General features: G+C 40.6%; 2 protein-coding genes across 3 annotated transcripts in view; both read left to right on the plus strand.

Annotated features, from left to right (window-relative positions):
- The window catches only part of LOC138962730 (uncharacterized), a 30,723-nt gene extending 29,774 nt beyond the window's left edge, over nucleotides 1–949 (plus strand). The window contains exon 11 of the mRNA XM_070334667.1: nucleotides 1–949. This exon is cut by the window's left edge and continues 962 nt beyond it. The gene's annotated coding sequence lies outside the window, so the exon portion shown is untranslated.
- A 1,434-nt stretch (nucleotides 950–2,383) lies between these two features.
- Nucleotides 2,384–14,614, plus strand: LOC138962731 (arylsulfatase B-like). Of its 2 annotated transcripts, none has more exons than XM_070334669.1 (9): nucleotides 2,384–2,527; nucleotides 5,309–5,584; nucleotides 6,190–6,362; nucleotides 7,861–7,982; nucleotides 8,580–8,822; nucleotides 10,056–10,291; nucleotides 12,624–12,767; nucleotides 13,207–13,333; nucleotides 14,233–14,614. In XM_070334669.1, the coding sequence occupies exons 2-9, from the start codon at nucleotides 5,331–5,333 to the stop codon at nucleotides 14,482–14,484; spliced, it is 1,551 nt and encodes a 516-aa protein (XP_070190770.1). In that variant the 5' UTR covers nucleotides 2,384–2,527; nucleotides 5,309–5,330; the 3' UTR covers nucleotides 14,485–14,614. The 2 variants fall into 2 exon arrangements, with proteins under 2 accessions (XP_070190770.1, XP_070190771.1); XM_070334670.1 differs by lacking the exon at nucleotides 2,384–2,527 and adding an exon at nucleotides 2,625–2,762.
- The last annotated feature ends 118 nt before the right edge of the window (nucleotides 14,615–14,732 follow it).

Here is a 14,732-nt window from a genome sequence, read left to right on the forward strand (position 1 = left end):
AAATTATTAACTAAATGAATGTGAGTAGTTGGGTCGGCTCGACTCTCTAGCGTCGGAGTTTTTATTGTGGTATCAGGGACGCATTCGTCTTGCAGACGAAACCCGTTACCTTTGAGGACGTCGAATACGGAATGTAGCATTACCAAGTGATCAAGCTGCTGTTGTCTGGATACGAAGTAGAACGAGCAACGGTAGACGACGCGCACGGTTTTGTTTTCAAGGTTTAAAGTTGACTGCATCAAATTGGGTCCACTGAGCGCATGATAATAAATAACGTTAGTTTCAATACCAAAATGTATAACCGTTCATAAATCCATATATCAAGTTGCAAAAATAGATAAATATATAAATACAAATCTAAAAAATGGTTTGGGCTATTATTATTCTAAAATTCCAGTAATGTATAATATAGGCTACTGAAGATTGGTTAACAGTGCTTTCCAGAGCATCATGCAATTCTGAATTCTTATTGCGTAACGTTCAGCAAAAGTGCACAATTCTACTTCAATTAAGTGAGTTAAGAAGGAGCTCATTGAAAATCTAAGCTATTTGGATAGATCCAAAAACAGATAAAATGGTAACGTTCCAAAATTCTGAAGAAAACCCCCAAGAATGGTATGTTTTTGGAACACTTCATTTCAGACAAAGTAAAACAATACAATTATATTATTCATTATTGAATACATATTAAGATAGTGTAATGTTGCTTTGTGCAGTATTGCAAAAATTGAAGACTATAATTTGAAATTGACTTTCATTCAAATGTGATACAGTAAGTGCTGGTGATTTATTTTAAAGCCTGCAGAAACATTTTGCCTTTTTGCGAACTAGTCTGGTATTATATTGCATAAGTTGTCATTTATAACTGTATTTATTATAATGTATTTCAAGGATTCATTTTTGTTGTTGCTTTAAACAAAAAATCTGTCTTTGTTCAAAAATTAAAATGGTGGAATATTTCAATAACGGATCTGTGTTCTGCCTGTGTTTAGTATTTGCCGTTTTTCCTTTGATTTTATTGATTGTGGGATTGTTATTATGCTTGTTTGCTGAATCACCAGATATACATTACCAACCTACCCACCAAATCAACAACCAGAGAAACGACTCAAACGTCGATTACCTTAAAGGCACACCCCTTCTCGTCCACCAGGGCTCACTATCTCAGATGTGGCCAGGCTTGTACATGGAATAAGGCAAAACCTCCACTTGGTCACATACCAAAAATAAGCAGTCTGGGTGCTCTCTGTGCACAGTAGACATTGTGATGAAGTAATTTTTTTTGTTAAAGAAATTAATTCATCCAAAACATTCAACTCATCACATCAAAGGGTCAGGGTGTTAATTGTTGGTATGTGTCCAAGTGGAAGGATGACCACATCGAGTATAAAGGCCAAATCTTACAAAACATAGTGAGCCGAACAGTTAGCGCGGAAAAATTGTGCTGAAAGCTGAAAGTTAACAACCATTGCTATGAATAGTGTTGTCAAGTTTCCAGCCGTGTTACATGCACACACACGCACGCACACACACTGACAGACAGATAGACACACACACACACACACACACACACACACACACACACACACACACACACACACACACACACACACACACACACACACATATATACACTCACACGTACACAACCACTCGACGCACACACACGCACATACACACACACACACACACACACACACACACACACACACACACACACACAGATCAACATATTAATGGCTTCATTGTATGACCTTAATATTGATCCTGAGGAAATCCAGCAAGCCTACACGTGGCTATCATCATCAAAATGTGAATAAGTCGGCTTTACTGCTGATTATCCCACACCTCGGTGTAACAATCTGTTTTCGTCTGGGCTCAGCTTTCGCATTCGGCTGTGCTTATCACTTATAAACTGAACACTGAATATCACTCTCCCTACCAAAGTACTGATGATCGACCTGTGGTAATTTACTCTTATGGGGTCAAATTCGTTTAAAACGGTATGTTAACTTGGACATTTGCTTCATTGCAAAATTCTTCCGATCTTAGTTCAAAGAATGTGATCACTCAGTGCACGAAGGAATCAGAATTTGATGTGGGGGTAATATCTATCGAATTTTACCACGAATTTCCTTTATGTGCAAGACACTGACCTGCGTTTTTCCGTCCAATAAGTGCACTTTTTTCTTATTTTGACGGGGAAAAAACAATTTCAGTATGTGGTATATATTGAATACAATAGCTGGGCCCAGGCAAAAAAATGATATCGTGACACCGGCCCTTACATTTTACAGCGATCATGATCGACCAGGCCAAATCACTCAGGTTGCGCACTAAGCCACAATTAAATCAAAGTTGGCATTCGGTGTAGGCGATGAAAAGTTGCTGTTCAAAAGAGAAACTCATAAATTCCTTGTGTTTGAGTCCCACGCAAAGGTAATAATATGTAAGGACCCGTTCTCACAACATGACAGATGAATCGCTGGCGGCCAGCTCCTCAGCGAACAGAATAAGGCAGTGAGGGGTTAGTATTGTTGATATTCTTTTTTTGTTGCTGTTTTGGAGAGATAATACTGCTTGCATTTATATGGTAATTATATGGTCTTGATTAGAATCGTTAAAGCCAGAAACACGAAATTGGATAGGAATGAGTTTATAATGATCAGAGTGCACAAAGAACACCACATAAAATTGCCATGTGTGGGATAGCACAGTAGAGCTGAAATCGCCTTGGCAAGCTTGCAAGATTCCCGAGACTGGTGAGTACTAGACCTGTAGTTTATGAAGAATTCGAAAACAAGAATAGTTTGTCAATGGAACGTTGAATGTTTGTAAAACCATTCACTGGTACACCGACCCAATAGTCTTTATAGTGGACAGACAAACAAACAACAAATATGAGATGAACAAAACATACCTGATACTATGAGGGCCCCAAAGGGGGGGTATCATCACGATCACGGGAAGGGAAATTTTAGCTTTCACGATCACAGTTACCTTGATTTTTGTTTTCACGATCACAAACACCTTGACGGCGAGTAGAGGATCATAGAGTGATACAGCTGTGAAAAATGTACGTTGAAAATAAAATGCTTTGCAATAATGCCCATCACGATCACGAAAACAAATGACGATCACGATCACGAGAGTGGATTTTTTTGTCATCACGGATCACGGGCAAAGTCCCATCACGATCACAGAAATGGAAATTTCGGCAATCACGGTCACAGAAAGGTCAAAAAACGCCAATCACGATCACGATTCTAAACCCTTTGGGGCCCTCTACTATGTGTCGGTCCAATCTCTGGCAAGGCGGTGCCGTCGAAAGGCATCAATGTACTATTGAATATTTTGTTTTGTCAAAAATAAAACGTTCCACGAACTAACCATGCTTGGTTTGTTTTTGTTTTTTTTTAATTTTGGGACGTTTGGGTTTCTGTAGTATATGATCTTTGATTTGTACAAATTTATTGTTGCATTGCATTTTTTTCGGAAACTTACAAAGTTCCCTGTAGCGTTTAAAGCCAGACAGAGTTTGTTGGTCTTTTGTCTGTTCAAGATTGCTTCCGTTTGCCTCATGCACATTCGTCCGCATTTCGGAGGGAATCTAATATATGGGGAATTTCACCAATATATTAAACTCGAACAAGTTTGCAAGATTAATAATGGAAATGTTTAGACGAGGAATTTCCAGACAACAAATTTAATTCTGATTACATGTTTATTCTCTTGTTGTTGTTGTTTTTCACTGATATATTATATCAGTATGTAAAATTAAGGAAATTTACACATTTCCTATATATACTCTTCAAATAAAGTTACGGACCGGTCATGAAATGTTCACAATCTTTAAAAAAAAGTTGCCAAAAATCAAGGGTTTGACAATTTGATTGAATCGTCACTTTTTTAAATTAACAAAAGGGTAGTGAGTCTAGAAACATTTTTGGCAGGCAGTGTTACTGGGTCATGCTAAACAAACGGGAAAAGTGAGGTTTTCGTTAAAAAAAGGGGGCAGTTTTCAAAGTCTTCTGAAATTTATGCAAGACATGCCAGGACAAAAACCAGTAATGCACGTGCTACAACAGGGTTTCAGCCACGAAATGTGCTCACAAAATTGTGTTTGTAAAATGGCACACTGACAAAATAATGCAATGAAACAACATGCCCCTATCACCAAAACGGAGCGAATTGGATAAGGCAAGGGCAGTTTGATGGCTGTTTCTGCCAGGCAAGTGGTTCAGAGTTTTGCAGTGTCTCACTTCAACATCATCGGACTGAAGGAATGGCTTTAAGCAATTGGCAGAGTACAGTTACGAAAATGTTATGGTTGGCCCACGGTCACCACAACAATGAAGGATCGCCTCATCCAAATGAAGGTCATGCAGCAAAACAATGTTACTGAAAAGGCCGCAGGCATCGACCGTGAGCTGCCACCACACACTGTTGTCAGTAATCAAAGTGTTACACACTGCTTACGCGCTTTCAACTTCAGTGAAAGACGCCCAGTCCGCAAAACAACATTGACTGCCAACCATCCAGCTGCCCACCGAGCCTGGTGCACTCAACATGTGAGGTAGTCATGTCATCGTAGGGCTCAGTTCTTGTTTACAGATGGGTCCCACCTCTTCTGGGATCCTGCTGATGGACGCATCAGTCTGGAGACGTCGTAGAGAGTGCTTTGCAGATGGCGCTGTTCTAGAACGAAATCGTTTTATGGGGGCTCTGTGATGGTCCGGGGAGAGATCACCTTACGTCGTAGGACATCTCACTATCGAATAGTGGGAGATTAACGAGTGATCGCTGCCGGGATAAGATTTTGCACTTTTTCGTTGAAAGAAATACTACTGTTGTGAATTTGAGATCAGAGGGTTGTCTAGAGTAAGAAGCTCTAGCGTTAGTTTCGCTGGCATGTTTGACGTGACATTTTCTGGAGACAATTCTCAGTTCTGTAATAAAACAATAAAGAAAATATTAAATCATTTAACCTTGTCATTTCTGTATGACATGCATTTGAAAAAGTGGTCCTTAACATTTTTTGAAGGGTATATCTGCAGAATTTGACGATTTTACTAAACATTATTTTCCGGTTCAGTAAATTTATTTTTAAAAAACACACTCACAAAAACAGCATGCACATTTCAGGAAATTTACAAATGTCCTGGAATTTTAGGAAATGTACAAAATACCCGTGTGAAATAGTAGATTTACTATAATTTTCAGGCACATTGTAAATGTCATAGTTTGATAATTTACTTTAACATATATATGGTGACACAACAAAAACGAATGCACAATTGATTACCAGCTCAACATCGCACAAGGTGACGATGACACGCACCCTGAAGCACATTCTGGCGGCTTGCCTGCTGCTCATGACTCTGCTACCCTCGTCCATGGGCTGCCAGAAGCCCAACATCGTGTTGATCTTGCTTCAAGAGGCCGGGTGGGGAGACTTTGAATCCCACGACCCCATCATGAGAACGCCCAATATCAAGAAACTGAGAGAGGAGGGGCTGTTCCTCAGTCAGTCCTATGTCCAACCTATGTGTGGTCCTACCATTGCTGCCCTCATGAGTGGACGGTTTGTTGTCTTTCTTATTCTGCTTTTATTTATTTTTTTACATTAGATATATATATCAGCTAATACTTTGGTTTTGATTAATGCTACGTAGAACGAAAGATGAGTTGTTTGAGTATTTGCTCTTCTTGTTTTTCATTATGATAATTTACGTTAATTTTTTTGTCCACATTTCTTTGTTCACGTCTCTAGCGTAACATACACATAATGCATACATGTTACCATAAAACACAAGATATACATATTTACTTCAGAGATGTGCAGTACACTAGGACTATTTCCTGGTTTGATATACAAACACAACAAAATAAGAATGTTCATATCTCTTTTGCATATTGTTAAAAAATCACTGTTTTGACACCTGCAGACACAGCAGCAATGTTTGTCACACTTCTCATTATTGTCCATCTGTGTAATGAGAGGCGTCGCGCCAAAAGTAAGTGTTAAGTTTATGTGCCACAGATCAATGTTCCAGTTTCATGTAAGCTTACATTCAAACATTCAAACACCAAGTTTGTTCATATTATCTTATTGTTTTATTGATTAAAATGGCATGCTATAGCGTCTTCCTAAACTTTAAAACAAAAATCACCGTGTCACGTGGACAGTTACCCCCACACGTTTGGTTGCATGGAGGGCAAGGGGATGACAGAGCTGACCAAGTTCTGGGTGAACGAGACCTTCACCCTCCTCCCCCAGGAACTGAAGACACTGGGATACAGCACGCACCTGGTCGGCAAGTGGCACTTGGGCTTCTGCCACCCCGGACTCATGCCTCAAGGTAATCATCATTACAGTGGCACCTCCGATAAGAGCAGGACAGCTCCCTTAAAAGGACACCTCCTGATGTCCCTTCTTCTATTGCCTCTATCAAAATGTACCTGTCATGACAGGCCACCTGCAAAGGGTGTCCTTTCATGGCAGGCACCACTGTACTGTATTACTTTGCTTGACAGTGGTACCTCCCAGAACGGTCCCTCTATCTTACGGCTACCTCAACAATATTTACGACCCGTTTTTCTGTAACGAATTATTACCAGCTATTGTGTTTTCAGCGTAGCAATAGGGTCCGATATTTAGACGAGACAAGTATAATGCCGACGAGTCGAAGACGAGTCGCATTATACTTGTTCGAGTCTAAATATCGGACCCTATTGCTACGCTGAAAACACAATAGCGATTATATAGCTGTTATGACCTTGATTTGTTGTTCCAAACTTACAAAATGACAGTTTTTGCTTCGATGCGTTGATCTCAGGTTTTGATAGCAGATAAACTTCTTACGCGCATCATGTTCGCGCAGACATGCACACCGCTACACGCTTTCTGACTTTGTAAAAAAAACTGACTCCAAGTGCATTCGACTTCACAACACAGTTGTTGAAACAGCCTTTTAAGTTGTCAGTGTATGCTGTTGTCGATAGAAACATCGCCGTGGTACAGATGGGTGAACCGGAATCATGCGACGGCCATTTTTCTCAATATACTTTTGGATATTGAGTAAAATGGCCGACTTCTGCCGCATTATGCTTTGATGATCGGAAGAGACCATCCAATCACAGCCCCCGAATTCCCCCACGTGTTCATCAGAATAGCTATATTTCTCATTTAAGCAAAAAGAGAACGCAACAGTAACCAGGTTTGGTACATTCTTAATCAATATTTCGACAGCATGTTGCTGCCTTCTTCAGGATGGCTAAACGAAAGGAATAATGGCACGTGATGTACGGTGTATTGTCATGATTATTTTTCCTTCTATTTCTTCGTATTGTTACCTCCATATTACGTCCCCCTCGCTGTTACCACGTATGACCGACCATCAGTGGACTTATAACGACTTTTCCCAAAATTGTCATGATTTTTGTTCACTAACACTTCCTCTCCAGTCGAGTCAGTGCCTCATGCCTCAAGGTAATCATTATTACTTTATTACATTGCGTCACATGTATTACTTTAATGAATCGATTGAACGTTGGATTTTTCTTCTTTGAACCATGTGACGTTAGAGTCCGATTAAAAACTGGTAGGTTTATTTATGGGGATAGCCAAGACAACAAAAGAGTGCATTTGTTGTGCTTTCAATCTTAAACAAATTTGGAATTTTAACTGAAATAGATGGGTACGTTATTTTTACTTTTAAAAAAACCCAAAATAGGTCATTTTACACAGATCGCATGGTTGCTAGCACACACTTATATACCATTCAGTCTCCTCATAATGAAACACTTTTATCCAAATAAAACTAACTGCATAATGTGTTCTGTTTGTTTACCGACAAGCTCGAGGCTTTGACACATTCTACGGTCAGATGTTGGGAGGCCACAAGTCACAGTACTACCACAATTCCACGGATGGCATTTACGACTTCTGGGAGGGGCGAAACATTGACTGGACCGCCGAGGTAATTTGCTTTTATGTTTGATACTGTACGTGTATGCAAGGTGATGAAATGACATGTAACACATTCCCAACGTATTCTTGCTTCTTCCTTAAACGCCGTTGTGTGAGTATGAGATGATCTTTAAATGAATTTTAAAAAGCGTCGATCTTTGTTGATTTTTTGTAAATTGCCAAGCACATCATTGTGGGCTGTTGAATTAATTAACATGCATCCGTCCTATGTTTGATACTGTACGTGCAAGGTGATGCATGCCATTATCAACATTCTCAACGTTTTCTTGCTTATTTCTTTGTCGCCGTTTTCTGAGATGATCTTCAGTTGCATTTTAAAAAGGGTCGACCTTTGTTGATCTTTTAGGTAAGCTTACATTTGCTTTCTTAAACTGGTTAGTCTGTCGATGTCACAAATTCAAACCTGATTTATTGATTTATTCAATATGTGATACAAATAAAACAAAGACAAAATTAAAAATTAAATGTAAAAAAAAAAACACTATAAAAATCAATTGTTGTTTTTGTAATTGTGATTGTAATCTTTTGTTTTGTCATAAAGTATACGTCCAATAGCTTACTATTCATTATATTTTATTCATGTCAGGGTCACTATAAAACCGACCTGTACAACGCCCGGGCTCTGAAAGTACTGAACGAGACAGACTCGTCCAAACCTTTCTTTCTCTTCCTGTCGCACTACGTGGGCCACAAGCCCTTCGAGGTACCCCAGCACTATCGCGACACCTTCTGCAGTCACGTGACCAATGAGAAGAGAAAGACTCAGTGCGCCATGTTCGCTGCCGCCGATCAGGGGATTGGTCAGATCGTGCAGGCATTGAAGGACAAGGTCAGCAGCATAATTATGCAAGTGTCCTTTGTAAAGGGTATACGTCAAGGTTGTCCCATGTCCATTTTTGGTCGAAGGGAGCGAGATGTCAGAGGTCAGCATACGTAAGCGTTCTTTGTAAAGGATAAAGGTCAAGGTAGTGCTATAACCTTTTTTGGTCGTGGGGAAGCGAGATGTAAGAGATCTCATCTATATAATTATACTCTCAGGCCAGCTTTATGAAGACGGGCCCTCCAATCCTCTCTTCGCCTTCAGCAGCCCGAAATGGGGTCAGGCATACCCATTTCCAGCTGGGTGGACTGGAGAGCGCTCGGAATAAATGGGTAGTTGTATTCGCCCCGGGTAACCTCCAGCGTAAGAGGCAAGTGCTTTAACCACTGTGCCACTCCGGCTCTCTAGTGTTCTTTGTATTTTCTGTAAAAGGTTCACCCAATTATGTACGAACACCAGGACATGTCAGACAACACACACAACAATAAAAAAAATTAAAAAAAATAAAAAAATAAAAAACATCGCTCTGATGAAACTACGCAGATCACTGGGATTTAGTAATTCTAATTTCAAATTCCGTTGAAGGTGTATCCTGAACACCATGTGTTATTGTAACAACAGATTTCTTGCCGAAATCGTAGAAGCATGTATAGCTTCTGCTGAACTGCAAGAATAGATGCTCTGTGATCGTGCTTGAGCATTTGTTTTGTTTTGTTTAAACATATGTTATTTTCTGGCCCAGACGTTACCAAAGGCACAGGCTTAGATCACACTACAATAACAGATATATCAATTTGCCACATTTGGAAACGATCAAATAAAACCAAAACTCTGTAGCCTGACAGCTCGTTAAAACGTTATCCCTGGCCACACGCGAAAAACTTTACTTTTAGTGAAAATCACAACAGTTAACCTGCATGTTTAAAGGACCTCTCCGCCTCTTAAATTTTGTTTCTATAAATAAATAAGTTTGCTTCACTCTCTCAGATCTGACAAGGCTCTAACTTGGGATAAGACCATTCCTCCACTTGGTCACATACCAAAAATTAACAGTGGTATTTTATCGGAAATTAATTCATACAAAAATGCCAACTCACCACAGCAAGCAGTCAGGGTGTTGACCTTTGGTAGGTGACCAAGTGGACGTTTAGCCAGATCTGAGACAGTGAGGCGAAATGTTTTCACGGGGCGGATCGGGCCATTAACTTGCATGAATAATCTACATCTTTTGGTCCCAACCAGGGAGTCTACGATAACACGGTCATCCTAACAATGTCGGACAATGGAGGTCCGGCGTTGGAAGGGGGGTCGGTCAACTGGCCGCTGCGGGGGACCAAGCAGACCATCTTTGAGGGAGGGACCCGCTCCTACACTGTCTTCAAGGCGCCGGGACTGACCGCTACTAACGTCACGTGGTCCGGCTTGATCCACGCCATTGATTGGCTGCCCACTCTGCTCGGGATAGCTGAAGGACCGCAGTGAGCAAAACACTTGGTTTCAATAGTATTTTATTTATTTATTCAGATACATGTTTACAAACAAAGTCATGGAATGTATTTTACAAAGGAGCACAACGAGATACATTCAAACGACCCTCTCATCTAAATAGAATTATTCCCCCCTCGGCTTCTTTCTCTCTGTAAACGTGGAGGGCTAGTTATTTTTCGGTAACTTACCCAACAACCAAAATTAATCACTTACCCAATAACGGGCCTGAATCCTCGATAGCTCACAGGTTGATGAGCTAGACTTTGAGGGAACTACTTTAGCGATTGAAAAGTTCCGAACGCTCTAATGTACGAAATATACATCTCTAGACCAAACAATACAAACATACTGCATTTAAACTAGCAACTACAGGCTTGAACACATTAATCTCCATATGAAATCCATGAGTTTGGTTGTTTTCTAAATCCAAATCTATAACGATCAGTGCAGAGAAACTCGCTTTAGATATCTTATGGGTGCAAGCAAACTTCCAAGGCAAGTAACTCTCGTACTGTCTAGCGATAAGAGTAGTTCCCCTTCCAAATTTTCTGAACTGAGTTGCTTGGACAAAAGACTGCAATCCGACGGTTAGTTTTCGACAATAAATTATTTCATTTTATTAACGGATCACACGCAACCAAGTGTATACATCTCATCAATCTAAAGAACATACAGCGGTTTCATACATTATTTAGCCCCAGAAAACTGAACTTAATACAGTTTTTAACGTTGGAACATGGGTGCAAAAGTTCGTCTGCTAGTCCCATTCGAAGAAAGAACATTTCCTAAGCGATACCAAAACATGAACAGAACACACACTATCTGCCTTTACCGCCACAGCAGAATAACAATATAACTGTGTAGGGGAAGGGCTCCTAATATGGAACACTTTTTGTTTCATGCTGATAACTAGCTTGTTTTCTTGCGAAGAAGTTTCATTTTGTGTTTGGTAGTCCTTCTCTCTTAGGTTAATCGTTAGGCCTAATTAGAGTGAAATAGCTTTGATAGACATTCAGCAAAAATTAAATACAGAAAAAAATCATAAATGGTCCATATTAGGAGCCTGGGCGCCTAATATGGACCAGTGAAGCGGCCTTCACGAATCACTGTAAAAAGCCCCCTATACTTCAAAATAACATGATTCAACTTAGTGTGCAAGTCAGACTAATTAAAATATGCTTTAGATTTATCTGTTTCGGGTTGATGAAAGCATTATTTGAAGCACACCAGGAAACTAAAGAAGCTTATCAAAAACAGAGTGAAAATAAGTGAAATTATCAACTTCCACAAAAAGAAGACTATTTGTTATATATTTTTGAAATCTCGAGGGCTAGTTATTATATAGGTTATTTCCAGCAAGCTTCTTAATGAATTAATGAAAATAGCCTTTAGCTTTTATTTTCTTCGATTTGTTGAAGGTGGTCCATATTAGGGGACTCACACATACTTTGAGATTTTGCTATCATTTTTTTTTGCAGTAGAAACTCGGGGTCAACACTGCTAAAATGTAACAAATACGGTCTTAGCTGTCATATATAGCAGTTTTTGTGCGATAAAAGCTTTGGTTGTAGACAGAAACGAGTCCGTTTTAGGCGGAAAATTTAGAGTGAACCCTGCCAAAAGTGAAAAAAAGAGAAAAAGCCTAACGGTTTTAAGGTTTGTGTTTCTACAACTATTTTGACATGTGCAAGTTATCCAGAGAGGGTGAATACAGCGAATGAAATTGTTTTGAGCGCTCTTGCGCAGTTAGTTTGTCAGAACAGGAGGTGGTCCATATTAGGAGCCGGTCCATATTAGGAGCCCTTCCCCTACTTGATTTTAGTCCAAAACAGGGAAACTGACAAGAAGTGTTGACAGAATTGAATGATTTTCCCTGAACTATACAACCGCGCATTATTCAATCGCCTGCATAGGTAGACGGGTTGAGTGAATAGGATTCGATCAAACTTTCGCACAAAAACTCCTCTTTTCTTTGAATAACTGTAGAAAGGAGGAATAAAGAGGTTACATACCTCGTCTCAGTGATTATCAAAAATAATGGTCTCAGTTCGCGGTCATGAAAAAGCTCGCTGAAGCTCGCATTTTTTAAGATCCACTAACTTCCACCATTATTTTTAATAATCACTGAGACTCGGCATGTAACCTCTAGTCTACATATCTAGCGTCAAAAGCGAAGTGAAGCAAAGATCTAGAAGGCGTCACAAATGAGAATAATGGCGTCACGTAAAAGTAGGAAAATAGCAGTAGAGAGCGATGTAACACAAACAAAGAACTTACAGATCGAGAAAAAAAAACTCATGTGTGTACAATACCTCTTTACAGACCAAACTACATACACGGCCACGACCTATGGCCAAACCTGCAGAGAAATGAACCGAGCGCCAGGAATGAGTTCATCTACGCTGTCAACGATTTTGACAGGAGAAAACATTCAGCTTTTCGCTACAAGCAGTGGAAACTTATCAAGTAAGTGTGTGTGTGTGTGTGTGTGTGTGTGTGTGTGTGTGTGTGTGTGTGTGTGTGTGTGTGTGTGTGTGTGTGTGTGTGTGTGTGTGTGTTACATTGTTCAAAATCGGTGCGCTTCCCTGTGTGTGGTAGTGTATTCAATTCTATCTCCATCTCTCTCTCTGTTTCTTTCTCTGTCTGTCTGTCTGTCTGTCTGTCTGTCTGTCTGTCTGTCTGTCTGTCTATCTGGCTGCCTTTCAGACCGTCTGTCTGTCTGTTTTCCTAATTATACTTGACAATCTGATTGTATTTTCCCCTAAACAAATGTGTGTGTGTGTGCGTGTGCGCGCGCGCGCGCGTCTGTGTGTGTGTGTGTGTGTGTGTGTGTGTGTGTGCATGCGTGCGTACGTGTGTGTGTTTGTGCACGTGTGTGTGTGTGTGTGGTTATGTGTGTTCACAGGGGCCGTGGAGGATCAGCCGCGAAGTCTGGGTGGTTCCCCCCGTTCCAGCTGTATAACCAGTACCCTTTTGGAGGCCTGGACAAGACGAAGTTTACTAATGAGTCCAAACTTTACAATCTGGATACGGTCGGTGAAGACTAGTTCATCTTTTTTTTCAGAGTGCGAGTGGTTGGAAAAGAGGATATAACATATATACAGAATTCTGGTCGAAAGATATGCAATGCTGATTTAAGGAGTTTACCTTTTCTTTTACATGCCAAAAGTAGTAACAATAATAACAATCAGTTAACCCTTACACTGGTGCAATTCTGTAACACATGTTACATAGCCACTGGTGAATTAACAATAACAGAGAGAAAAATAACAAAAAACGGTCATATAGGTTTTCGCATTCATGGGAGGTAATCGGAACCGACCAAACAGACTGAGCCAGTAGCGCGACATATGTCGTGACAACCAGGTGACAATATACGTAAAGTAGCGCGACATATGTCGCGACAACCAGCCTAAGGGTTTTAACACATTCCTTCTAATGCGACGGTTGCGGCTACTAAAAAAAATATCCTCGTTAGCCTTAAATGTACATTCTTCTTTAAGTCGCCTCCTCTCTCAAACGGAGGGGGGGTCTGCAAGCCAAACTCACTCATTAAAAACAAGTAGACCCTCTTGATACATTTAGCAGACCAGGGTCTAGTTAGTACCTATGCTTAGTTGAGACTGAGTGCTTCCGAATGTGGTGCGTCCCATATATGGGACGATGGGCATCTTGGCTTAAATTTAGCTATGACCTGGTTCAGTAGCCCCCTCCGAAACTAGTAGCTAGTAATAATCAGTTGGTTTCTTTTCTGTAGAAAGCCGCATTTAGGAAAAGCCAAGGGAGGTAAAACTCCCAACTTCCTTTTCGTCTTGAAGCTCGCGTGGAAAGTCGCATTGTCACGAAGAATAACTGTGCGCATTAAATCCTTGTTGTACGTTGTTGTTCTCACTCTCACAATGTTTAAAGTTAATATTGTGAATCTCAACAGGACCCAAGCGAACGAAACAACACGTACTCCGATCCCAACAACGCTGCCCTCCTCGTAACGATGGAAGCGAAGATCAAAGAATACCTGGTCGGGGAACCGGGTGCCAAGGAGGGACTCTACCCGCTTCAGCCCTTCGCTTTCTACCCGGTGTCCTCAGGAGACAACGTTGACCAAACGGGTGCCCTGGCTACCTGTTTCTGCCAGCCACCCGGGCTGGCTGGTAGTACAGATTGTCCAACAACGACCAATTGACCAACGACTGCGCAAGGAATCTTGTTCAAATGTGAAAAAGATTGACCAAACTATCGTTGAGAGTTGTGAACTCTTTGGTTTGCGTGCGATTCTTGCAGGAGAGAGAAATAAAAGTAAACAAGAAAACTTACTGGAGTGTTTAAAGGGAGGAATTAAGAGAGAGAGAGAGAGAGAGAGAGAGAGAGAGAGAGAGAGAGAGAGAGAGAGAGAGAGAGAGAGAGAGAGAGGTCAACAGACAGACAGAGAGG

Source organism: Littorina saxatilis, linkage group LG3 (genome assembly GCF_037325665.1).
Source record: "Littorina saxatilis isolate snail1 linkage group LG3, US_GU_Lsax_2.0, whole genome shotgun sequence".
NCBI lineage: Eukaryota > Metazoa > Mollusca > Gastropoda > Littorinimorpha > Littorinidae > Littorina > Littorina saxatilis.

Bases quoted from the DNA above. Each gene is read 5' to 3' on its own strand.
- LOC138962731 (XM_070334669.1), top strand. From the start codon at position 5,331: ATGACACGCACCCTGAAGCACATTCTGGCGGCTTGCCTGCTGCTCATG. The intron at 5,585-6,189 runs GTTTGTTGTCTT...TCACGTGGACAG, and splicing joins GCTGCCCTCATGAGTGGACG to TTACCCCCACACGTTTGGTT. The intron at 8,823-10,055 runs GTCAGCAGCATA...GGTCCCAACCAG, and splicing joins TGCAGGCATTGAAGGACAAG to GGAGTCTACGATAACACGGT.